Below are 25,758 nucleotides of genomic sequence, written 5' to 3'. Positions count from 1 at the left end.
AAAAGGGTGGAACAAAGGCAATAGTAAGCAATTGGAAAGCATTCTGCACAGTACAAGTAAAATGGGACATAATACACAGTATGGTGCAGGTCATTTACACGTGTACCTCACATGCTTGCTGAATATAGCAGATGTATTCCAATGTGTTTCTGGCTGACCTTTCTAAACTTCAGCCCATCTAAAACTCTGCTGCCTGTATCCTAGCTTGCAAAAAGTCCCATTCAACGATCATCCCCGTGTTCACTGATCTACATTGGATCCTGATCAGGCAATGGCTCGAATTTAAAATTCTCATCCTTATGTTCAGTTTCCTCCGTGGCATTGCCTCTCCCTATCTTTTTAACCTCCTCCAACTCCACAAGGCTCAGGTTTCTGGACTTCCCCAATTCTGGGCTCTTACACATCCTGATTTTCTTCATTCCACCATTGGCGGCTGCGCTTTCAGCTGCATAAGCCCTAAGCCCTGGAATTCCCTCCCTGAAACTCTCCGCTTTTATATCTCTCTCCTCCTCTAATGCCCATTAAAACCTACCTCTTTGACCCAACTTTTGGTTACCTGCCTTAATATCTCTTTATGTAACTTTGTGTCAAAGTTTGTTTGATAACACTTCCATGAATCGCTGAATTGTTACAGTGCACAAGGAGGCCAATTGGCCCACTGTGTCCGCATGGGCTCTCCGCATGAGTAATTCACCAGGTGCCATTCCCCGTAACCCTGCAAATTCTTCCTTTTCAGGTAACAGTCTAATTCGCTCTTGAACGCCTCAATTGAACCTGCCTCCACCACATTCTCAGGCAGCGTGTTCCAGACCTTAACCACTCGCTGTGTGAAAAAGTTTTTCCTCAAGTCACTATTGCTTTTTTGGCCAATTACCTTAAACCTGTGCCCTCTTGTTTTGAATACCACTATCAAATCTCCTCTTCTCTAAGGAAAACAGTTCCAACTTCTCCAATTTATCTTCATAACTGAAGTTCCTCATCCATGGAACCATTCTTTTAAATCTTTTCTGCACTGTCTCAAATGCCATCACATCCTTCTTAAAGTGTGGTGCCCAGAACTGGATGAAGTACTCCAGCTGAGGCCAAACTAGTGTCTTATACAAGTCCAACATAACCTTGGGGTGTTTCACCGGTTGGAGAACCGTGAAACCCCTCTTTGAGTCCCTGACACACTGGTGGGAAGTGATCAAGGGAAGCATCAAGAGGTTTTTCATCCTCAAAGGCACCCAGAAAGCTAGAAAGGAACAGAGGGAAATGTCCCGACTCCAGAAAAAGATGCAGAACCTGCTCCGGCTGCAGTCGATGGGGGTCGATGTCAAGGAGGAGCTCCAAGAGGTGAAGGGCCAGCAAGCCTCGCACTTTGCCTCGGAGGCCTCCAAGATCATCTTCCGTTCCAGAGTCCGCTCCGTGGAGCAGGATGAGACGTGCTCACGTTTCTTCTTCCAAAAGGTACACAGAGAGCGCTCTGTGATCAGCAGCCTGAAGGAAGAAGACGGCTCAGTAAAGTCATCACGGTCCGACATTCTGAGGATCAGCAAATCCTTTTATGCCGGATTGTATGACGTGAAGCCCACGGACAGCACGGCCTCCCAGTCCTTCCTGTCCTCTATCACGGAGGTCTTAGACGACAGTACGCGGGAGAGCCTGGACAAACCGCTAACTCCTGATGAACTGACTAAGGCCCTTGAGTCCTTCGAGAAGAGTAAAACTCCCGGAAGCGACGGCTTGCCGGCGGAGTTGTATTCGGCTCTGTGGGACTTGATCGGCCCAGACCTGCTAGGAGTGTACGAGAGTATGCTCCTGGCCAGTAGTATGTCAGAATCCATGAGGAAAGGCATCATCACCCTCATCTACAAGCACAAGGGGGAAAGGGAGGAAATTAGAAATTGGCGACCCATTTCACTGTTGAATGTGGACTATAAGATTCTGTCCAAGGTCATCGCCAATCGGGTCAAATCCGCTCTGGAATTGGTGATTCACCCTGACCAGACCTGCTCTGTGCCAGGCAGGAAGATCTCTGACAGCCTCGCGCTGCTCAGGGATACGATTGCCTATGTACAGGACAGGGGTGTGGATACCTGCCTCATCAGCTTGGATCAGGAGAAGGCCTTTGACAGAATATCACACACCTACATGGGGGATGTGCTCTCCAAAATGGGGTTTGGGGAGGGAATTCGAAATTGGATCCAACTGCTCTACACTAACATCAGTAGCGCAGTCTCAATCAATGGGTGGGAAACAGATAGCTTTCCGATTAAATCTGGAGTCAGGCAGGGCTGTCCTCTCTCGCCTGTCCTTTTTGTGTGTTGCATAGAACCCTTTGCCGAGTCCATCAGGAAGGATCCGGGCATAAGAGGAGTGACGATCCCAGGCAGTGGAGGCACTCAGGTAAAAGCCTCCCTGTACATGGACGACGTCGCCGTCTTCTGCTCGGATCCGCTGTCGGTGCGCAGACTGATGCACATCTGCGACCAGTTCGAACTGGCCTCGGGAGCCAAGGTAAATCGTGGGAAGAGCGAGGCCATGTTCTTTGGGAACTGGGCTGACCGATCCTTTGTCCCCTTCACTGTCAGGGCTGACGGCCTGAAGGTGCTGGGGATATGGTTCGGAGGGACCGGGGCATGCGTTAGAAACTGGAAGGAGCGAGTGGCTATGGTGAAAAGGAAACTGGGCATGTGGGAGCGACGCTCCCTCTCCATTGCGGGTAAGAACCTGGTCATGAGGTGTGAGGCACTCTCCCTGTTGCTGTACGTGGCGCAGGTCTGGCCCATTCCAGACTCCTGCGCGATGGCGATCACTCGAGCCATCTTCCGCTTTATCTGGAGGTCGAAAATGGATCGTGTCCGCAGGGACGCGATGTACAAGCCTCTAGATAAAGGGGGAAAAAACGTGCCCAACATCGCCCTCATACTGATGGCCACCTTTGTGTGTGGCTGCATCAAGCGGTGCGTAGACCCTCAGTACGCAAACACCAAGTGTCACTACGTGCTGAGGTTCTACCTGTCCCCGGTGTTGCGAAGGATGGGTCTGGCCACGCTGCCGCGGAACGCTCCAAGTAGTTGGACCGTGCCGTACCACCTGTCCCTGGTGGAAAAATTTATGCAGAAAAACACCTTTGACCACAAGTCCATCAGGCAGTGGTCAGCACGTAACGTCCTAGAGGCCCTGAGGGAAAAGGAGAGGGTGGACCCTGTGGGATGGTTCCCCGAGCAGACTGTCAAAGTCATTTGGCAGAATGCCTCATCGCCAGAACTTTCCAACAAGCACCAAGACGTAGCTTGGCTGGTGGTGAGAAAGGCCCTCCCCGTCAGATCCTTCCTACACGCCAGGAGTCTCACCCCCTCTGCACGTTGCCCTCGAGGTGGCTGTGGTGGGGAAGAGACCGTTGTTCACCTCCTTGTGGATTGTGCCTTTGCAAAGAAAGTCTGGAGAGAGATGCAGTGGTTGCTGTCGAGGTTCATCCCGAGCAGTTCTGTGACACAGGACTCTGTGCTCTACGGGCTGTTCCCAGGGACACACACCGAGACAAACATCAACTGCAGCTGGAGGATCATCAACTCGGTGAAAGACGCGCTTTGGTCTGCCCGAAACTTGTTGGTCTTCCAGCACAAAGAGTTGTCCCCGACCGATTGTTGCGGACTGGCACAATCCAAAGTCCAGAACTACGTGCTGAGGGACGCACTAAAGCTTGGGGCAGCTGCCGCAAAGGCGCAATGGGGAAGGGTCGCTGTCTAAGACCTTTCTGCCACAGCGCACCGAGAGACTGGGAACTGTTTAGAGCCCCTCGGGCTGTACAGCTCAAAATGAAAGGCTGTAAATGATTGTAATATTGTTTGTACTGATGCACCTGGTGATACATTTTGTAAAAGTTTAACCTGGATTGTACCCTTGTAATGGTGTTTTTGAAATGGTTTGGAATGTGATTGAAGATATTTTATGAATAAAGTATATTTTTGCAAAAAAAAAAAAAAAAAGTTTTACTCATTAAAGGGTCGAGTTGTTCAGCCGCCGAATCCATAGAGAGTGCGGCCCTGGCGTTTCAGACTGTACACCACATCCATGGCAGTGACCGTCTTGCGCTTAGCGTGTTCAGTGTAGGTGACTGCATCCCTGATCACATTCTCCAGGAAAACCTTCAGCACCCCGCGAGTCTCCTCATAGATCAAACCCGAGATCTGCTTGACACCGCCACGGTGAACCAGGCGGTGGATTGCTGGTTTGGTGATGCCCTGGATATTATCACGAAGCACTTTGCGGTGCCGCTTTGCTCCACCTTTACCCAGTCCTTTGCCTCCTTTCCCTCTGCCAGACATGATGATTCTTCACCCTCTGCTGAATATTGGGTGTTATATAAATGCAAGTTACTGTGTTGATTTGCAGACCTTTTTAATACCTGTGAAATTGTATGTGCACATTAGATCTCGCAAGCCTTAGGTCCTGCTCTATGTCAAGCATTCCCACCTTATAATTGAGCAAAACCTTTTAATCTGCCTCTCCAATCCCACAGTTGTCTTGCAATGGCACTGTGGAACAATTCAGCTTTTGTTTGCTGCAAGCCCACTTGCAACCCTCCCTTTGCTAATTTAATGAAGTGTGTTAATCCATTTATTTTAAACTAGCTTACATGTCCCTTAAATAGCAAAGAGTGGTGTTTTATATTAATAGCAAGCTTTTGTACATTCCTGTCCCACAGTGTTAGTTGAAAGACTGTGAGTTTCTGGTGTTTTTAAACTGTAATGGTTGACATCTCCCACCAGGGGCCAGCAAGCCATGTGAATTTCATGCCATGTTTATATTCACCAAAAACAATGGGAACTAAATCTATTCAGGAGATGTTGGATTTAGTTGTTGTTCCTTTGCCCCATGTCCTTCAGTGCTGAAGGGTGATGTGCCAACACTGCGCTGCCGTTTTTGTTTGAACCTGTCTGGTTTTGATGTTCTCAGTTGTATCGGGTGAGGATTTGTCTGTCTTTGTTCTTCTGCCTTCTCCATATCCCTCTTACTGTCTTTATCTCTGTCTTCTTCTCTCCCTAGTGATTTTATGTTGTACGCTGTCTCCCCGCCTGTCTCCTTCTCACTGTCTTTTTGTCAATTTATCTTCCATACACTTTCTTTACTTACTCTCTTTTTGTCCTCTGTATTTCTGTGGTGTGCTCTCTTGCTCCTGGTAATTTTTATTTCTCTCTATCTCTCTCAGTGTACCCACTCTCACTTGTTCTCTCACTTTCATTTCACTTTTTATTTTTGCCTCTTTTTCTCTATGTCACTCACATTTACCCTCTGTCCCTTGTGATTCTCTTTTTTCTCTTCTGTCTCATTGCATCTTTTTCTATAGCATTCTCTCTTAAAAAAAAAATCCCTGATCCTGGTCCAGAATTGGGAGTGAAATTAACTGGAAATGACCCCGACCTGCTTCACTCCTGGTCTGTGGGGTAGGAAATGGACTTTGTATAACTTATAGTAAATAAGTTCAACTGAGTTCAACTGGGGCCACCTTCATTGCTCATTAGTTCATTTGCAGACAGAGGGAGTAGGCCTGGGCATTGGCACTCTCCCACCCATGTTTTAACAGAGCATCATTTTCAAGAATAAGTGAAACATGCAATGCAGTGGTGTAACTCCCAGGGCTGCACTGTTTCACCACATGCACCCCCTACTTCTCCACCTGCACAAAAATACTTTGTAGGATGGCTTTCTCTTGAAACACAATCACTCAGCTCATTGCTGGACTCTGATTATTCCGCATACTGTGACATAAAAATTCGATTACATTCCCCCATCCTCCTCCTCACTCTCCTTCCTCTTTCGCTTTTACCCTCTTTCTTCTTCCTATTGTCTTTCTACTTCACACTCTTTGTCCTCTTTATCCTTTCCCGTTTTTCTTTTCTTTTTTCCGTCCGGTCTTTCTCCTTCCCTCTTTCCCTCCTCTCTCCTTCCCTCTCTTTCCCCCCCACTCTCCCCTCTCTCCTTCCTCCTCTTTCTTGTTCCTCCTCTCTCACTTTCCCTCTTTCTACTTCTCCCTTTCCTTCCCTCATTTTCTCCTTCCTCTCTCTCCTTCACTATTTTTCTCCTTTCCACCTCTCTCTTCTTTCCCCATCTCTCAAATCCCCCCCCACCTCTTTCCCATCTCAACCATCACAGCATCACAGGGACTGAAACCTTAGTCCATCACAAGTAAATGCAGCTGAGGCCTGTCTTGTCCCAGGAAATGTAACAGATGACATCCACCTCACTGTGCAATTGAGAAATAGAGCAGTGGAGTCAGGCATATTCTGGTTACAACCCTCACCTGCCCTATTATAATCGGGACGTCCCATAATGAAACAGAAGAATTGAGGAAAACTGCAATGTTTAGTCAGCCTCCAGAAACCTTGAGCTCCTGCCCTGGGCACAGGCCTGAATTGCAGCCTTTCAACATAGGGCAGACTGACAGGTCTGGGTTCACAATGACGCTATTTAGATATCAGCACTTCCATTAGAAACCCTTTCAAGAGCATTTGCAAGAATAATACAACATTTTTTTAGTAGGAGCGTTAAGAAGAAATCTGAACCATTTCTTCTTCTGATAAGAACTTCAGATCCCGGTATGATGCCAGCACTCACAGCGCGAGTAAAGCCTAGACTCAATTCCATGCTCCAATCTGACTTAATTGGTCTTTGCAGGCATGGAATTACAGTTGGTCTCCCCTGTTTGGGCTGAAGGGAGGTGGGTGGGGGGGTGGGGGGAGTGGGAGATGATAAGAAAACCAGCCATTTATGCAGTCATTGCTGCTATTCATTCTCGGGATGTGGGTGTCTCTGGCAAGGCCGGCATTTATTGTCCATCCCAGATTGGCCTGACAACTAGGTGGCTTCCTTGGCCATTTCAAAGAGCAGTTCAAAGTCATCCATGTTTGTGTAGGGGCTGGAATCACAGATAGGCCAGAGCGAGTAAGGACAGCAGGTTTCCTTCTCCAAAGGGACTTCAGTGAATCAGCTGGATTTTTACGACAGTCGAATAGCTTCATGGTCACTTTTACTGACACCAGCTTTTTTTATTTCCAGATAACTTTTAAAAACTGAATTTGTCAAGGCAGGATTTGGACTCATGTTCCATGGATTAATTAGTTCAGTAACATAACCCTTGCACTACAGTGCTCATATATTGGTTGAGGATGATGTCAGGCTCAGCTGTGATGCCTTCCATGCTTGAACAGCCTGGTGTCTGAGCTCAGAGCCGATGCTACTACGTGCTGGGCAGCACCCTTTCCCTGGAGTCACCTTCAAGGCAGAGGGTAGATCAAAGGAAAGAAAGAAGATGTGCATTTATATATCACCGCTCACCACCTACAGATCTCCCAAAGCGCTTCACAGCCAATAAAATACTTTGAATTGTTTTGTCACTACTGTAGGAAATGTGGCAGTACAGTAAGATCACACAAACAGCAGTGAGATAATTTACCAGATAAGCTGTATTTTTTAGTGATGGTTGAGGGATAAATATTAGGCAGAACTTCAGGGAGAACTCCCCTGCCTTCTTCAGCAAAGAATCCCTTATGACCATCATTTTTAAAAATTTATATTTTCATGGGATGTAGTGTAAATGGCGCGGCCAGCATTTGTTGCCCATCACTAATTGGCCCTTGAAATGAGTGGCTTGCTAGGCCATTTCAGGGGGCATTTAAGAGTCAACCACATTACTGTAGATCTGGAGTCACATGTAGGCCAGACCAGGTAAGGATAGCAGATTTCCTTTCCTAAAGGACATTAGTGGACCAGATGGGCTTTTACAACAATCGGTGATAGTTTCATGGTCACCATTACTGAGTCTAGCTTTCAATTACAGATTTTTTTATTTATTAATAGAAATTAAATTCCACCAGCATCTCCCCAAACAGGAAGCCAGACCTCTATTTAACATCTCATCCTAAAGAAATCACCTTGGACAGTGCAGCACTCCCTCAGTCCTGCAATGGAAATGTCAGCTAGAGCAGGTCTTGATGTTACAACCTTCTGACTCAGAAGCATGAGCACTACCCACTGAGCCAGGGCTGTCAGGATTTGTGTAGAAGGTAGCTTGGCAAGCAGCAGCTTCAAATTATCCACTGCTCCCAATTCTCCACAAACAATCTTTGATACAGCCTGCCAGCTATCAGCTTATTAATATCATTTTTCACGTAGTAATTATGGGCCATGTTACACATTCCAAACCCTCGCACCAGTGATCTATAACAGAGCTTTTTCAGTGACAAGCAGGAAGCAGGCAGGCTGTCTTAATAACTGACAGATGTGCTGCCTTGCTTTGCATCTAATCCAGCAAGTTTCCTCCTCCTGCCCTTTTCTAGTCCCTGGGTTCATTCATCCTCTGCGGATAGCAGTTTGACACTCTCAGCTGCCCCACTGTAATTAGACCCCCTGCAGCAATCATCCATCTTATGCCAAGCTCTGTGTGGGGAGGTCTCCCCCTCCAGCCCCTAACCCCTTCCCATTGACCATGGAGTTTCTATTCTCCAGGATATTGTCTCCTTGTGTGATTATTGAGACGAGGAGACACTATCCCTTTTGTTTCTGCTAGAGAAATAGAATATAAATGAGTCTTGTGTGAGGCACTGGAGTCGGACTCCAGACTATTCTGTTTGGTTTGATCATTTCTGGCGCCATCGAGGTCCTTGCCATATGAAAAACATTTCCCCACTTGGGAAAAGTGTTGCTGCCATGTAGTACTCACAGATGTTTGAAATTCCTCCTCCTTCCTTCCCAGAATTATCTCCCCATTTCCTGAAGTTGCTGGGTGCAGTTCCCTGCAACCCCACCCCACCCTCCCCAGTATCTCATTCATGTGCCCAATTTTCACATGTGAGCCTAGGTAGTCGATATTGCCAGGCTGTTCCTCCGTGGGGGTCATCATAGCACCCCATCCCAATCAATGTTGTCTTCACCCTGAATTCAATGATGCCGTTTTACAACTTTCTGCTCCCAACTACTTACTACGTCTTCTAACTTAATGTCACAAAAAAAATGTGGATCTATGGCTCTCTATTCCTTCATTCAAGTCATTGATAAATCTAGTGCAAAGCTGAGGCTCCAGTACAGATCCCTGGTGAACAGCTTTTAGCTTTTTGTTTTTACCACTAGTCACATCCTGCCAATTGGAGTATATATTCATTATCCCTGCTCTCTGTCTCCTATCTCCTAACCAATTCCCGATCTATGCCAATAGTTTGCAGTCAGTTCCACGGGCTTTCATTTTTGCCAACCGTCTCCTGCATGGAAATATATTAAAGATCGACTGGAAATCCATGTAAACAATGTCCTTAGACAATTGTAGAACTCATATTGCTACTCCAGTTGGCACCTGATATCTTAGTAGCGGCAAAGGACGGGGCCTAGGTCCAGCTGCATGTTGAACATCATCTCCTTTTAGCCTATTTTAATCCCTTCCCCCAACCCCACCCCCATTTGGGCCATCTGTCACTTGCTCGTCCTGCTTTCTACTCTTAATGTCACCATTAGCACATTCCTTAGCTAATATCACCACTGTCAACACCCCTTTGTCCTTTTGTCTATGACATCTTTGGCAATCTCTTCTTTGCCTCCACCTATCACTGGCCCTCTATCCAGTTCTACCTGTCCCACTCCCCTTCTACCAGCTTATATTCACCTCATTTTTATATTTCCTTAGCTCTGATGAAAAGTCATACGGACTCGAAACGCTAACTATATTTCTCTCCGCAGATGCCGTCAGACCTGCTTAGTTTTTCCAGCTATTTTTGTTTTTGTTATCATCTTCTCTCATCTGTTTCGGGCGTCTGTGTGTGCAGGCCTTACTGCCTATGAAGGTCATTGCTACAAATAAAACACTATACACACTAAGCCACCTATGTAGGAACTATTAGATGAAAATCAACCAAATTCCTTTGTCCTCTGCCATCCTGGTAGTCGCAGGATACAACAATAATGGAGTTGTTGACTAATCACTCCAGTCAAGCTCTATCAGTCAGTCTACAGCAGATCCAGGTGTGAGGTTAATAAAGCCCCAGTGGTGGAAAACTTTGGGAATCCGTAGGTTCAAGGTCACCTGTTTATCCCAAGTATGTTACACTTACCACTGCCATGTCTCAAATTATTCATATATTGTATCTTAAATTTGTCTAATTTTAATTTGAACAAATCAATACTAATTGTTTCTGCCATCTCTATAGGTAGCCTGTACGAGCAGTGCTGGACATTTAATTCTTCTATAACAACATGTATCAAACATTAAAAGCATTTATAATATTGAAAACTTCTACAGCAAACTGCTTGAGGAATGAAGCCAGTGGCAGTTTTCAGCACTAACCTCTATCTTGTGTGCAGTATGTTATAGAGTACACTTTGTACTTGTTTAAGTTTACTTTCTCAGTAATGCTCTGAAGTGTCAGGTAGGAATCTGAGATTAAGTCCTAGAGTGGCATTAGGTCATTAGACCCAACCCCTGTACAAAAGCAAAATACTGCGGGTGCTAGAAATCTGAAATAAAAACAGAAAATGCTGGAACTATTCTGCAGGCCATGCAGCATCTGTGGAGAGAGAAACAGAGTTAATCTTTCAGGTCGATAATCTTTCAGTCCCAATGAAAAGCTTGGTTTTTTATTTAGAATGTGCCTCCCCATCCACTTGCTCACCATATCGCCCAATCCTTTCCCTCTCTAGAAAAACATCCAGTGGCTTCTTGATCTTGAACTCAATTGTATTGGCATCTCCTTTCCTTCTTCATTTTCTGATTTCATAGCTCGATCACCCTTTGGGATGAAAAGGTTCTGTCTAACTTCCCTTCTTCCTCCTATTTCTGCCAGTCTTGAAGCTACTACCTTTGAGCGTGTTTTTCTGATATCCTTTCTTGGGTGACTTTATAAAAGGTTTGATCTGCTTACTTTGAATCAGTTAATGTCATTTCTTAAGTAGTGGAGAGAAGAATTATATTAAGCACCAACATCCCACTACATAGCCAGGCCTCGGCTGTTTCTCCTTGTATTTCACCCTCCAACACAGTGAATGATTTGACAGGATTGTTTTTGTCTCTTGCAACCTCTGTGTCTGTAACCTCTCTTCCTTTAAGACACTTCTTAAAACTCACTTCTTTGACCATGATTTTATAGTCTGTTCTAATTCTCCTTATATGGCTCCATGTCAAATTTTGTTTGATAATCACTGCTGTGAAGCACCTAGGAACATTTTACTATGTTAAAGACACAATATAAATGTACGGTGTTGTTCCCTTTACAATGGCTTATGAATATACGATTGATCCAACAGTTGAGGTGCAGGCCTACAGGTGAAGGCTTGGTTTGATCTTCCTTTTCTAGCTGATTATTCAAGCTTATATAAAACTCTTGAAAAAGTTTGGGACAGTCTGGGTTGCAATAGTGTCATGTTTGATCAGAAGGTCCGGTCACTTCACTCTGAATCTATATAGGATCAGGTCTGTGTTAGCACCCTGTCCCTTTAGGTGGGACAGTCTGCTGCTGTGCTTGTACCACATAGCTGGAAGAGATATCCTAAGTCTGAAAGAAAGGAAGAGCTCCTTTCTATAAAGCTCCTTTCAGGAAATCCCACAGCACTTTACAGCCAATAAAATAATTTTGAAAGAATAGTTATTATTGTAATATAAGAAGCCCATCAGCCAATTCGCACACAGCGAGGTCCCACAAACAACAAAGACTAATGACCAGATAATGTTTTGAGTATTGCCAAAAAAGAGACATGTCAAAGCTTGTACCGCTTAAGGAAACTACAGATATTTGCGCTGCAGCTCTGTATCATGGCAATCTAGACCTGCCACCATTGCGTGAATCAGTATTCATTGAACTTATGAACTCGGCAACTCGCGCAGTTGAGTTCAGTTTCAATGACACCATGTTATGCCCAAGTGGATGGTGTTTGCCATGGGATCCCCTCTTGGCCCAGCTTTCGCTGTTCTTTGTTGGGTTCCATGAGAAATGTGTCTTTGATGGGATGACACCTAACCTCCTACCCCTTGCATATTTCTGATATTTGGATGATACATTCACTATATTTAAATCCGCAGCTGCATGTAATAATTTCCTTACATGTTTTAATGGGCTCATTCCTGCGCTCAAATTCACCTTTGAAATGAAGCAGTCAAATGAATTCCCCTTCCTTGATGTATTAGTTGAGAAATCTGCCAGGGGTTCCCTACCATGGTAGCAAGCCTACCTTCACTGGTCAATATATGCTATGGGATTCTTACAGCTCCACGCACTATAAGATTGTCTTATCAGCAACCTTGCATCCTGCAGGATAATGGCTACCCTGATCAGATCATCCTGCGCTGTATATCACGCAAACTGATGAACAGGCTTAAGGCCGTCACTTTCGGTGAAAAGTGCCCAGTCTACCTCAGATTACCCTGAAAGAACAAGGTATCTCAAAAATTTCAGCAACAGGTCACGCTGCTACTATGCAGCAGCAACACGAGTGGTATTTGCCACTAACAGGATGCTGTTGTCAAGCCAATGAGTAATGTGGCATATGAATTTTAGCGCCAGTGTGATGCTAGGTATGTAGACCGTACATCCCAAAGACTGGCAGATCGTATCAAACAGCGTGTCCTAGCCACTGTTTGCAATGGGCAAGGAACAGACTGTACCCAATCAGCTCGTGCTTGCAAACTCAAAACTCAGTGTTCAACATTAGACATGATTCCACAGTTGGAGAACATTTGCTAAATAATCCTCAGTGTGCAAAGAATTACGCCGACAACCAATTTGTGATCGTCAGTTGGGCTTGCAGTGTGACACATTTACGTGTACTGGCAGCTACATATATTAATACACGGGGCACTGTTCTTTGCAAACAGAAAGAACATGTACATGCTTTGCACTTGTTTCAACTAAACAAAATAAGTGATAGCCATTCGCTAACTCATTTCTCAGGGCAATGCCTTGACCAATTAGGGTCAAGCTGCCTGGTTTAAATTTCAAACAATGCTTGGCAGTTAACTGTCAGTCACCATCACTGGTTCATTATCCATGGCAACACTTCTACCAATCAGAGCCTACTTGCCAACTAATCAGCAACACCTTCTCATACAATATAAAATTATATTGGTTTCTTGTGGTGTCCTGATGAGTGCAAGATGAAAAGCTTCGACATGTCTCTTTTATCTGCAATACTCGAGTTCTGTACTACCAAACGACTATTTATAGACAATGTTTTATGCTGATGTTGGTAGTGGGATAAGTATTGAGCAAAACAGTGGGGAAGATTCTCCTGCCCTGCTGTGTGCTCTTTTACGTCCACCTGAGAAGACAGATGGGGCCTTGATTTAATGTCTGAAAGAAGGCACCTTCGACACTGCAGCACACCCACAACTTTCTGAGAGGACTACCATTGAGTTAAGGTTAACACCTCTTCGTCTTTAACCATGTGAGTCAGGTTTTCAGGGACCTGTTTTCATTCATCACCACCTAGCCCCTTTGCCCAATAAAATGGATTAGATATTTGATTCAAGGGCAGTGAGATTAACTCAGCTCTAGCAAAGAGTCTGGGAAGGACACAATGCACTGAATGGCCTCATTCTAAGTCCTACTTAAGACACTAAATGGGCAAAAAACTTACACTGTGTGCCTGCTTTGTTTTACAGATGTGAATGAATGTGAAAAGGACAATGGCGGATGTGAAGGTCAATGCTGTAACACTATTGGCAACTTCTACTGCAAATGCCATGAGGGCTTGAGGCTGAAGGCTGATGGGAAAACCTGCGAAGGTAGGGGTGTGGAACATTGGTCATCCGAGCGTTTGCGTAATGTGATGTGAACTGTCTGAAACTTGTTATGAGAATCAAATTTGGAATTGAACTATTGTGGTCTGAAATAGATTTACTGGATAGTCAGAATCACATCCTTCCCTGGACTAATCCAATTTCATGACTGGGATTGTTTTGAGCTCCTGTTGATCACAATTTGTATGGCAAATGTCATCAATCTGTGTTGTGGGGCAGAATTTGCAAGAACCTGCTTCCAGGGTTGATGGTTGCATCAACTGAAAATGGCATTGGAGGTCAATGCACTTAAAACACACAACCATTAGTTGTTACATATGAGAGAGAGAGAAAGAGAGAAATGGGAGCCGGAGATTAGAACATGGAGAAAGAAGGGTTTTGGAGGTTAGAATATGAAGGGGAATGGGTGCTGGAGATTAGAACATGGGTGGGAGTTGGATGCTAAAGATTAGAATGTGGGAGTGAGATGGGTGCTGGATTTATGACAATAGAAGTCTTGCATTCACCTGTCGTGCCGGTCTGTACTGTTTGACTGTAGTATTGGTGTGTAGTAATCGACTGTGGCATTGGTGTGTAATGACTGAGTGTAATACCGGTATGTAATGTTTGACTGTAGTATCGGTGTGTAATCTTTGACTGTAGTATCGGTGTGTAATCTTTGACTATAGTGCTGGTGTGTAATGTTTGACAGTAGTGCTGGTGTGTAATGTTTGACTGTAGTGCTGGTGTGTAATGTTTGACTGTAGTGTTGGTGTGTAATGTTTGACAGTAGTGCTGGTGTGTAATGTTTGACAGTAGTGCTGGTGTGTAATGTTTGACAGTAGTGCTGGTGTGTAATGTTTGACTGTGGTGTCGGTGTGTAATGTTTGACTGTGATGTCGGTGTGTAATGATCAGTGTAGCATCAGAGTGTAATGTTTGATTATGGTGTGCAGTTTAACAGCTCTCACTTAATTTGTAACTGTTCATGGGTGCCTCCCAGGACAAGTATGTCATTGGATCTGATTCAGGGAATGCCAGTGGAGAATTCCAGAAAGTCTGGACCAGGTTATTAATGTTTATGGAATTTATGAATAATACTTTATGACATTTCAATTGCAGTCTCTGATAGGGTGCTCCACAGCTGCTTGTTTCAGCTATTTATATTTTCTCTGTAAATACTGGCAGTGATTTATTTTTGTTTCTAGCACTTATCATGCTGGAGGGATTGCTATTTTCCTTTGCATTTATCTATCACTATTTGCGATCAATAAGTTTCCACACAGGTTTGGTCAGAAGTTCATGCCAAACAACTTTCTGGAGGAATAGATTTTATACATTCTATTCTTGTGCCCTATTACTTGTAACATGCATTGTATTCACAAATAGTTGTCATTCTTGATATTTCAGCCCTGTGATTGTTATCATGTTTTCTGTGGATTTTCAAGGTATATTTGTTTTCCATATCTGATCTAAAACATTGTAAGGTTTCCTCTGTTTCTTCTTTTTACTTTTCTTTTATCATTTTGTTGATGAGAGGCTTCTGGTTTCTGTTTTGGTTCTTGTCTGTCTAGCTCTTTACACTTTGTTGTAATTAATTTTTTTACACCAGTATTGATCTTATACTTAACAAGCTATTTTTAAGAAAAAGAGAGCAAGAAAAGACTAGAGACCTAAACACAAACTAAAGACCTTACTTTTACTTTAATGACTAGAAATATTCACCAATCCTACTCACCAATCAGCTGCTTTCCCTGCACTCGCATCATGTTTTGGTTCGTGACGTCACTCTGCTGCTGGTCTCACTGCAGGTAGGCCTCTCAATCTGCACCTTTTATCCTCTCTCACTCACCTCTCACTCAAATTATACTATTTTGAGCCTTGGGAATAGAATAAACCTTAATCACTTACCAGATACTCACCAATTAACCAGCTTCTTCTCCTGTAGCAGAGCAAGAATCGATTCCTGGAGGCTGAAAATGTTTAGACAAAAGTAACCAAACACCTCTTTCCCTTCCTCCTCTTAACTCCCTGAAGCACTGAACTCCTGCACTCTATTGTAAGTCGCACTCAACAACTCCAGCAAACTTAGATTGTCTGACCATTCATTCATCTCCTGTTTGTAGGATCTTTCTGTGTGTAAATTTCCTGCACAGCATGGTTTATCGAGCAGCAGTGATCCCTGTGATCCTGTATGCTTTGGAAACTTGGACAACCTACAGCAAGCACCTCAAATCACTAGTAGAAGTACCATCAGCAGTGCCTTGGCAAGACCTTCCAAATCCGGTGGCATGAAAGGTGATCCATCAGCAACATCCTCTCCCTAGCCAACATGCCCAGCAGCAGAGGTGGTAATCACTCAAAACCACCCCCACTGGCGGAACATGTTGTTCGTATGCCTGACACCAGACTCCCAAAGCAACAGCTCTGCTCGGAACTTGGTTGCGGTAGGAGACTCCCAGCAGGATGGTAGAAACACTTCAGCGATGTCCTCAAAGCATACCTGGAGAGATCAAACAACCTGCCAACCCATGAGAGTCCCTGGCCTGTGACCAACTGAAATAGAGGGGTTTATTCAGGAAGGCACTGAACACATTGAGAGACTTCTTTGGGAACTGGCAGAGGCAAAGTCGAGGAGTTGGAGAGAGTACATAAACTTCCAAACAACTCATCTACCCATCCCTCCAAGTGCCACCAATCTCGCATGTGGCAGAGACTGCAGATCATCCATTGGACTTATCTGCCATCTCAGAACCAATAAAAATGGAGTGGAAATAAGTCATCCTCAATCTTGAGGGACTGCCTAAGTAGAAGGAGGAATATTGCCCTTCAACAGCAGCCCATTGGCCATAAAGCACTTTGGGATGTTTTATTAAGGCACTATATAAATGGAGGTTGTTGTTGTCCTGAAGACATGATAAGATAATATGCAAATACAAGTTTTCTGTTTCTTTCTTGGAGATATCAAGGCATCAACATTAACAACCCCATGATGGCAGGAGTAGGGGTTAAGAATTAAATATTGTGAAACATGACCCCAAACTGCTACATACGCATCTGCCATTTTTATGACAGTGGATTGCATGTTGTGTCTGCATCCTGCTCTTGAAAAGCAGCAAACTCCATTATAACATTTAAATCAGGCTCCCACAGTGAAGTCAGGAGCCTGATTTAAATTAATGCTGGCTGGCCAAATTTCCCAGGGCTTGGGAAACCTGGCAGTTATATGGAAACGGGAGCAAGTGGGGGTAGGTGGTTTTTATAGCACTGCTTATGAAACAGGAGGCACAGGAGCTCTCCTTCTGGCCCTTAGTATTGATAAAACAGAGATAAGTCACAGTGGAGAGAGTCGGTGGGGGGCAGTGGTGCAGGACCCCTTCCACTAAAGCTTATTCTTGAGTCCTGTGCAGAAGAGAGGGGTTAAAAGAGTTTCATCAGATATGTGGGTCTGAATTCAGGTCTTGCACGGACATGGATTCCCAAAAGTTAAGAAATGTCAAACAGAACAGAAATGTTTGGCACAAAAGGTAGAACTGAACTTATTGGAGGCAGATTTAGCTCTGGAAAGATGTGGGAGTTCCACTCTGAAGACAGAGGATATAGTGAGGCCAAGAATGTTAATAGATGAAGCTAGATTTGGAAGATAATTCAATAAGAATGACATGTATTTGGGTAACTTGCTTCTTATAATAATGATTGTTTATTGCGTATGACATTCATTACTAAAAGACAAATAAAAATCCATCTAATTGTAGCATACTGTATTGATATAAAAGGTTATAGATAAAATAAAATGTAATTAAGTTGACAGTTATCTAGTGGGTAATTATTACTTGCAGTTTCTCATATTTATTTCAACACAGAGGCTCCCGTTTAAAGATTGAAAATGTTGTGTGTGTCTTTCCCTCTGAGGGACCTGTGCAGATTAACAGCCATGATCTGTCAGGGAATTTAAAATGGTGGCTGTGTTCCCATGACAACCAATTCCAGGGGCCTACAAATTGCAATCCTAAGGCCACATGCAGGCCTTGAACTCTGGTATTCAGGCCTTGAACTCTGGTATTCCTGCTCTCCAAGCACAGGCAGACTCAGTTTGGTTGTGTTTATGTTTCTCACTTTGCTTTGTCTGATTTCAATCCTGTGGCCCTGGAGGTTTTTGGTGCTTCTTTGATGTTTAAATCCTAAATGAGAACACCAGGATTTGTCAACAATTTAAGGTATATGCAGATTACTTGAATACAAAATTTAGGCTGATACTGCTAGCGCAGTACTGCTAGAGTGCTAGTGTGGTAGAAGATTGGCTGGCTGGCAGAAAACAGAGAGTATGCATAACTGGGTCTTTTTCTGATTTGTAGGATGTGACAAGTGGAGTCCTGCAGGGGTCTGTGCTGGCACCTCAGCTTTTTACAATTTATATCAATGGTTTAGATGAGGGGTGCGAAGGTATGGTAGCTAAACTTGCAGATGACACAAAGATAGGTAAATATGTTGTGAAGAGGACATAAGGAGGTTGCAGACAGCTATAGATAGGTTGAACTGATGGGCAAAAATCTGGCAGATGGAGTATAACATGGGAAAATGTGAAGTTGTTCACTTTGGCAAGAGGAATAAAAAAGCAGGGTATCACTTAAATAGAGAATGGCTACAGAATTCCAAGGTGCAGAGGGATCTGGATTTTCTAGTGCATGAGTCACAAAAAGTTACTATGCAGGTACAGCAAGTAATTAAGAAGGCTAGTGGAACGCTATCCTTTATTACGAGAGAAATTGAACATAAAAGTATGGATGTTATGCTTCAGTTATACAGAGCATTGGTGAGACCACATCCAAGGTTGGACAGACTGCTTGGGCTTGTTTCCACTGGAGTTTAGAAGAGTGAGGAGTGACTTGATTGAAGTATATAAGATTCTGAACAGTCTTGGCAAAGATGTTCCCTGTTCTGGTGAGTCCAGAACTGGAGGCACTGTTTTAAAATTAGGGTTCACCCTTTTAGGACAGAGATGAGGAGAATTTTTCTCTCTCAGAGGATCGTGCGACTTTGGAACTCTCTACCTCAGAAGGAAGTAGAGGCGGGGTCATTGAATATTTTTAAGGCGGAGGTAGATAGATTCTTGTTGGACAAGGGAATCAAAGGTTATCAGGGTAGATGGAATGTGGAATTCAAAACACAAACAAATCCAACCATGATCTTGTTGAATGGCGGAGCAGGCTCGAAGGGCCGAACAACCTACTTCTGCTCCTATTTCGTATTTTTCATATGTTCGTATGCACTGTCAGAGGTGCAGTCTTTCTGATAACAGGTTAGCCAAAGCCTGCCTGCCCTCTCTTGTGGATGTGAAAGATCCAATGGCATTACTTAAAAAATAAGTAGGGGAGTTCTTCCGGGTGTCCTGGCCAATATTTACCCCTCAACAAAAATCACTAAAAACAGATTATCTAGTCATTCGCTCCATTGCTGTTTGTGCTGTGTGCATATTGCCTGCCATGTTTCTTATATTACAACATGATACTTTGCCAGCGTGGGCATTATGTTGGCTGTAATTCATGTGTCTTTGTCAGCGAGATTTCTGACTACTGGAGATTTTCATGAGAAGCCCTTTTCCTGCTTAAAGCTCCCCTTTCCAGGGGCTAGGCCTGTAGTTTTTGATGTGGAACATGTGTACCTCTGCCACAGGGACTGCAGCAATTCAAGAAGGTGGCTTACCACTACTTCTCAAGGGTAATTAGGGATGGGAAATAGATGTTGGCCTTGCCAGCAAAACCCACATCCCATGAGCATAGCAAAAAGGTTAAGGGATATGGGCAAAAAACCACATATCAACCATGATCTAGTTGAATGGCAGAACAGGCTAGAGGAGCTAATAGCCTATTCCTATGTTGGGGAGATCACATTCTTCAGCCTACCCAGTGGCAGATACTATTTTTCCGTTTTTGTTAGGGGTGACATTTGAATGCATGTTACAGGAATCTGTCCTACATGCCATACCCACCCCCACCCCCTTACACCATTCCCCTATGTGTTTGGGATGGGGAAGGAGGACAGAAGGCCATCCCTTGTCCACTTTGACCGCCGGTAAAATATCCTGGACAAATGGGGTGGAACTGTGTCAAAGCCAAGATCTGACCCATGTTCTGTGCACCATCTCCTTTATACATGTGACTTACACTCTCTCCAATTCTAGGGCTTTTGTTAGGCAAGGTATCAAAGGAGATGAAGCCAAGGCAAATAAATGGATTGAAGTACAAATCCACAATCGTTGAATTAAATGGCAGAACAGGTTCGAGGGGCTTAGTGCCCAGGACTTAGAACATGCCTTATGAGAGCAAGTTGCATAGACCTGGCTGTAATCCCTTGAGTTTAGAATATTAAGGGATGATCTAATTTAGGTGTTTAAAATGTTAAAAGGATTTGATAGGGTAAGAAGAGAAAAGCTGTTTCTTCTTATGGGGGAATCAAGAATGAGGGGCACATAATCTTAAAATTAGATCCAAGCTATTTAGGAGGGAAATCAGGAAGCACCTTTTCACATGAAGGATAGTAGAAATCTGGAATTCTCTTCCCCAGAACTCTGTGGATGTTGGAAAACAATTGGAGCTTTCAAAGCCGAGATAGATAGAATCTTGTTACGTAAGAGTATCAAAGGATATGGAGCAAAGACTGGTAAATGGAGTAGGCAGATCTCTAATTGAATGGCAGAGCAGGCTCAAGGAATTAAATGGCCTCCTCCTGTCCCTCTGGCAATCCTAGGGATTTTGAGGCCACTGCATGCAATGACCTTGGAATGAAGGCATCTTTAGCTAAGCAGGATGCCCAACAGGACCTGAACAAAGTAACCTACTCCCCTGATCGTCTTCATCTGCCTCTCCCAATGCAATGCTTCAACCTGAAATATAGCTCGTTGTGAAACATTAATGATTTTGCAACAAAGTGAACATGAGGGAAATGTAAAGAGATTTTTATCTCTTGAATTCCTCTGAAATATGTAAGGAAACAAAACACAAATGTCTGTGCCCTGGACAATCAGAGCCTGAAGAAAGTAGTCCCTATAGTACAGAGATCAAGGGTTGCTCTGGGATTTAATGGATAATCTGCGCTGATGTATGGGAGCCGGGAGACTCGGATTAATTTCATGCTGGTTTGATTAACAAGGTAAAATAAGTCGCTGGCAAGGAGCCAGGAAATGAAAGACAATGAAATGTGGGCTTTTTCCACCTCAGACTGCATTTGCGTTTTATGAACTGAGCGGGTGTCAGTCTGGTGTTAGCTATTAATTTTGCTTCACTGGACCAAAGATTAAAAACACAATGTTCCTGTTGTATGAGTGGGCTTGCTAACTGCTCCAGCCAAGAGATCGCCCTGAAGAAGTATCAGTCTGCACTCTCGTCAAAATAACTTTGTGCACGTGTTGACTGTCAGGTTTGTGCCCTGTTTGTACCACACAGGTTGGGCTATTATTTCCAGCAGACTATTTGTCAAATTAAGACTCATTTGTGACCCTTGAGATTGTATAATGCATGATATAGCCCGCATATGACACAATAAAAATACTGTTTTAATACTTCACCCCCAGTAGAATCAATGTAATGAAGGGATATGCTCCTATCCCCTTCCGTCCTTGGTCTCTGTCTGTTTCTTTGTATCTCTCCCTCTGCCTGAGTTAATTGTTCTGTTTGCCTGTCTGCTTTCTGTTTCTTTCTCTTGGTTGAACCTTTTCCTTTCTCTATCTCTGATGCCTCAATCTGTCTCTCAATCTCAGTTTCTCTGAGGTGTTAGTCTCGTCTCAGTGGGTAGGGAAGGCAGAGGCATAGTGGTAATGTCACTGGACTAGTAAACCAGAGGCCCAAGCTAATGCCCTGGGTGCATGGGTTCAAATCCTACCGTGGCAGCTGGTGCAATTTAAATTCAATTAATAAAATAATGCCATAAAACGATTGTCATTAAAAAAATATCTGGTTCACTGATACCCTTTGGGGAGGGAAATCTGCAGCCCTTACCTGCTCTGACCTAAATGTGACTGCCCTCTGAAATTGCCTAGCAAGCCACTCAGTTATACCCAAACGTGACAGAAAAGTCAAAAAGGAATAAAACGGGGCAGACCAACTGGCACTGACTTAGGCGTGGGAAACAACAATGGCACACCCCTCCCTGCGGATCCTGCAAAGTCCTCCTTACTAACATCAGGGAACTCATGTCAAAATTGGGGAGCTGTCCCACAGTCTTGTCAAGCAACAGCCTGACTACTCACCAAATCATACCCTATAGTCAATGTCCCAGACACCACCATCACCATCCCTGGGTATGTTCTGTCCCACTGGCAGGACAGACCCAGCAGAGGTGGCAACACAGTGGTATACAGTCAGGAGGGAGCTGCCTGGGGGAGTCCTCAAGTTTCATGGCATCAAGTCAAACATGGGCAAGGAAACCTCCTGCTGATTACCATGTCCTGCCCCTACCGCCCATCAGCATATGAATCAGTGCTCCTCCATGTTGAACACCACTTGTAGAAAGCACTGAGGGTGGCCAGGGCACAGAATGTACACTGGATGGGGGACTTCAATGTCCATCACCAAGAGCGGCTTGGTAGCACCACTACAGACCGAGCTGGCCGAGTCCTAAATGACATAGCTGCTAGACTGGGTTTGTGGCAGGTGGTGAGGGAACTAACAAGAGGGAAAAACATATTTGACCGTATCTTCACCAACCTGCCTGCTGCAGATGTATCTGTCTATGACTGCATTGGTAGGAGTGGTAGGCATAGTCTTTGTGGAGACGATGTCCCGTCTTCACATTGATAATACCCTCGATCATGTTTTGTGGCACTACCACCGTGCTAAATGGGATAGATTTTGAACAGATCTATCAGCTCAAGACAGGGCATCCATGAGGCATTGTGGGCCTCAGCAGTGGCAGAATAGTACAATCTGTAATCTCATTGCCCAGCATATCCCCCACTCTACCATTACCACCAAGCTAGGGGATCAACCTTGGTTCAATGAAGAGTGCAGGAGGGCATGCCAGGAGCAGCACCAGGCATACCTAAAAATGAGGCGTCAATCTGTGAAGTTACAACACAGGACAGCTTGCATGCCAAACAGCATAAGCAGCAAGCGGTAGACAGAGCTAAGTGATTCCACAACCAAAGGATCAGGTCTGCCTCTGCAGTCCTGTCACATCCAGTCGTGAATGGTGGTGGACAATAAAACAATTCACTGGAGGAGGAGGCTCCCAAAAATATCCCCATCCTCAATGATGGAGGAGTCCAGCACATCGGTGCAAAAGAAAAAGCTGAAGCATTTGCTACAATCTTCAGCTAGAAGTGCCGAATGGATGATCCATCTCGGCCTCCTCTAGAAGTCCCCAGCATCACAGATACCAGCCTCCAGCCAATTCAATTCATTCCACGTGATATCAAGAAACAGCTGAAGGCACTGAACACTGCAAAAGATAAGGGGCCTGACAATGTTCCGACAATAGTACTGAAGACTTGTGCTCCAGAACTTGCCAGGCCCTTAGGCAAGCTGTTCCAGTACAGTTAAAGCACTTGCTTCTACCAAGCAATATGGAAAATTGCCCAGGTATGCCCTGTCCACAAAAAGCAGGCCAAATCCAACCTGGCCAATTACCGCCCCCACATCAGTCTACTCTTGATGATTGGTAAAGTGATGGAAGGGGTCATCAACAGTGCTATCAGGTGGCACTTGCTTAGCAATAACCTGCTCATTGATGCTCAGTTTGGGTTCCACCAGGATCACTCAGCTCCTGACTTCGTTACAGGGGGAAATCAGGGGGAAAACTCTCCCCTGGTTAGAGTCATACCTAGCACAAAGGAAGGTGGTTGTGGTTATTGGATGTCAATCATCTCAGTTCCAGGACATCACTGTAGGAGTCTTCAGGGTAGTGTCCTAGACTGAACCATCTTCAGCTGCTTCATCAATGACCTTCCTTCCATCATAAGTCGACCTGGCGTATAAGATGACCCCATTTTCCTGGCCCCAAAAATTGTGTTTTTGCATATACTTGGCTATAAGTTGACCCTGCCTATTCAGCCATGGCATGCTATACCCACATTAGTAGTCAGCCTCAGTTTTCCACCCCATAAATGCATGCTTTACTTACATTATAACTGGGCGCAAGGAATTGAGCAGGCAGTATGGGCTGTGTTGTGAAGATGCATGGGAGTTTAAGATACGTCCACAGAGCAGACTCCATGGGCAGAATTTTCCCCCCCGTTTGGGGGGAGATTTAGGAGCAGGTGTGTGGAGGTGCACCTCCGATCGGCGCCCCTGATTGGGGGCGCGCCGCCATTTTATGTGGGTGGGCCAATTAAGGCCCGTCAGCGTGACGTCCGTCAGGAAGCGCTATGCACTCCCTGTGCGGGCACGGGGGGAATTCCCTAAGCCAACAGTGCGCTGTTTCGCACATGCGCACGAAAGAGTGCACTCATCTCCCTGAGGCTAAGTGCTGCCTCAGGGAGATCGGCTTCACACTAAAAAATCTTAAAAATAAAAAAAAAAAATTCCCTGACGTCCCCTCATGTGACACTGGGGGGACAACGGGGGGGAAAATTCTGCCCATGGAGTCTGCTCTGTGGACGTATCTTAAACTCCCATGCATCTTCACAACACAGCCCATACTGCCTGCTCAATTCCTTGCGCCCAGTTATAATGTAAATAAAGCATGCATTTATGGGGTGGAAAACTGAGGCTGACTACTAATGTGGGTATAGCATGCCATGGCTGAATAGGCAGGGTCAACTTATAGCCAAGTATATGCAAAAACACAATTTTTGGGGCCAGGAAAATGGGGTCATCTTATACGCCAGGTTGACTTATGATGGAAGGAAGGTCATTGATGGAAGCAGCTGACATGTCCATCACTTTCAAAGACACTTTTATTACATTTTTAAAAACCTACATGAAACCTCATCCCGCCCGTGGATGAGGTTTCATGCTTTTTCTAATGCCTGCCAGGGCTCCTGGCCTGCCCGCCAACCTTAAGGCTTGACGGGCAGGTCCACTAATTACTTTAATGAGTTTGCCAATGGCCTCAATTGGCCATTGACAGGTTGGCGGGCGCACAGCTGATTCCGCTGAGCCCCCACCTACCTGAAAATTGAAATGGGGCGGGGTGATGTTGGGAGTTCTGCCCGATGTTATCTCGTGTCATTTTACGCGTCGGCGAGCGGGCCCCGCCCCCCGCTTGCCGACCGGGAAATCCTGGCCCACGTAGTGAACGACAAAGAGAAAAAAATCTTCCATGAAGTATGAAGCTGGTTTCAAGCTAAAAGTCATAACATTTGCTAACTAATCAAATAACTGTACTGCAGTGAGGGAATTTGATGTTATTGAAAAACTGGTGTGAGAATGGAAGAAGAGGGAATCCGCTCTGAAGGAGAAGCCAAAGACCAAATGTGCCATGAGAACAGGAGCCAGTCACTGGCCTGATCTTGAGAAGCATGTAGCAAAAATCATCAGAATCATTTCATCATCACCAGAAATGTAATGCATATAAACGCACTTAAGTGGGCCAAATCAAACCCAAAGTCCAGCAAAGATTTGAGATCGACAGCTAGTTGACATAGCTGCTTTGTGGAATGAAAATGTCAAATGCTGTGGCTGAAGACCAAGGCCCCTCAGAGACCATCAAAAGACCTCAATGCCAAAATTACCAGTTTCCATTGATTCATCATCAGACAGCGGCAAAAATACGATTGCCCATTATGCCACATTGGCAACTTGGATGAAATGCCCATGAATTTCTATCCGCCCAGCAACCGAACTGTGGATTAGAAAGTTCTAGTGAAAGTTGCAGGACATGCTAAGAGATGATTCAAGGTAGTACTAGCCTCCATGGCTAATGGAACAAAATTAAAGCCTATGGTAATTTTCAAACATAGAACTATGCCAAAAATTAAGTTCTCTGCAGGTGGTTTTGTGCATGTCAATGACAGTGATTGGATGGATGAGGATGGAGTGAAGTTATGGATCAATAATGTGTGGAATAGGTGTTTCATTGACC

General features: G+C 44.6%; 1 protein-coding gene across 1 annotated transcript in view; it reads left to right on the top strand.

Annotated features, from left to right (window-relative positions):
• The window catches only part of LOC144690414 (uncharacterized), a 537,164-nt gene that overhangs the window by 174,739 nt on the left and 336,667 nt on the right, over positions 1 to 25,758 (top strand). The window contains exon 5 of the mRNA XM_078557903.1: positions 13,625 to 13,747. Coding sequence (XP_078414029.1) covers positions 13,625 to 13,747 — 123 coding nt within the window. The remainder of the gene's footprint in view (positions 1 to 13,624; positions 13,748 to 25,758) is intronic.

Source organism: Cetorhinus maximus, chromosome 15 (genome assembly GCF_964194155.1).
Source record: "Cetorhinus maximus chromosome 15, sCetMax3.hap1.1, whole genome shotgun sequence".
Lineage (NCBI taxonomy): Eukaryota > Metazoa > Chordata > Chondrichthyes > Lamniformes > Cetorhinidae > Cetorhinus > Cetorhinus maximus.
Note: the sequence above shows the minus strand (reverse complement) of the source record. Positions and strands in the feature narration are given on the sequence as shown.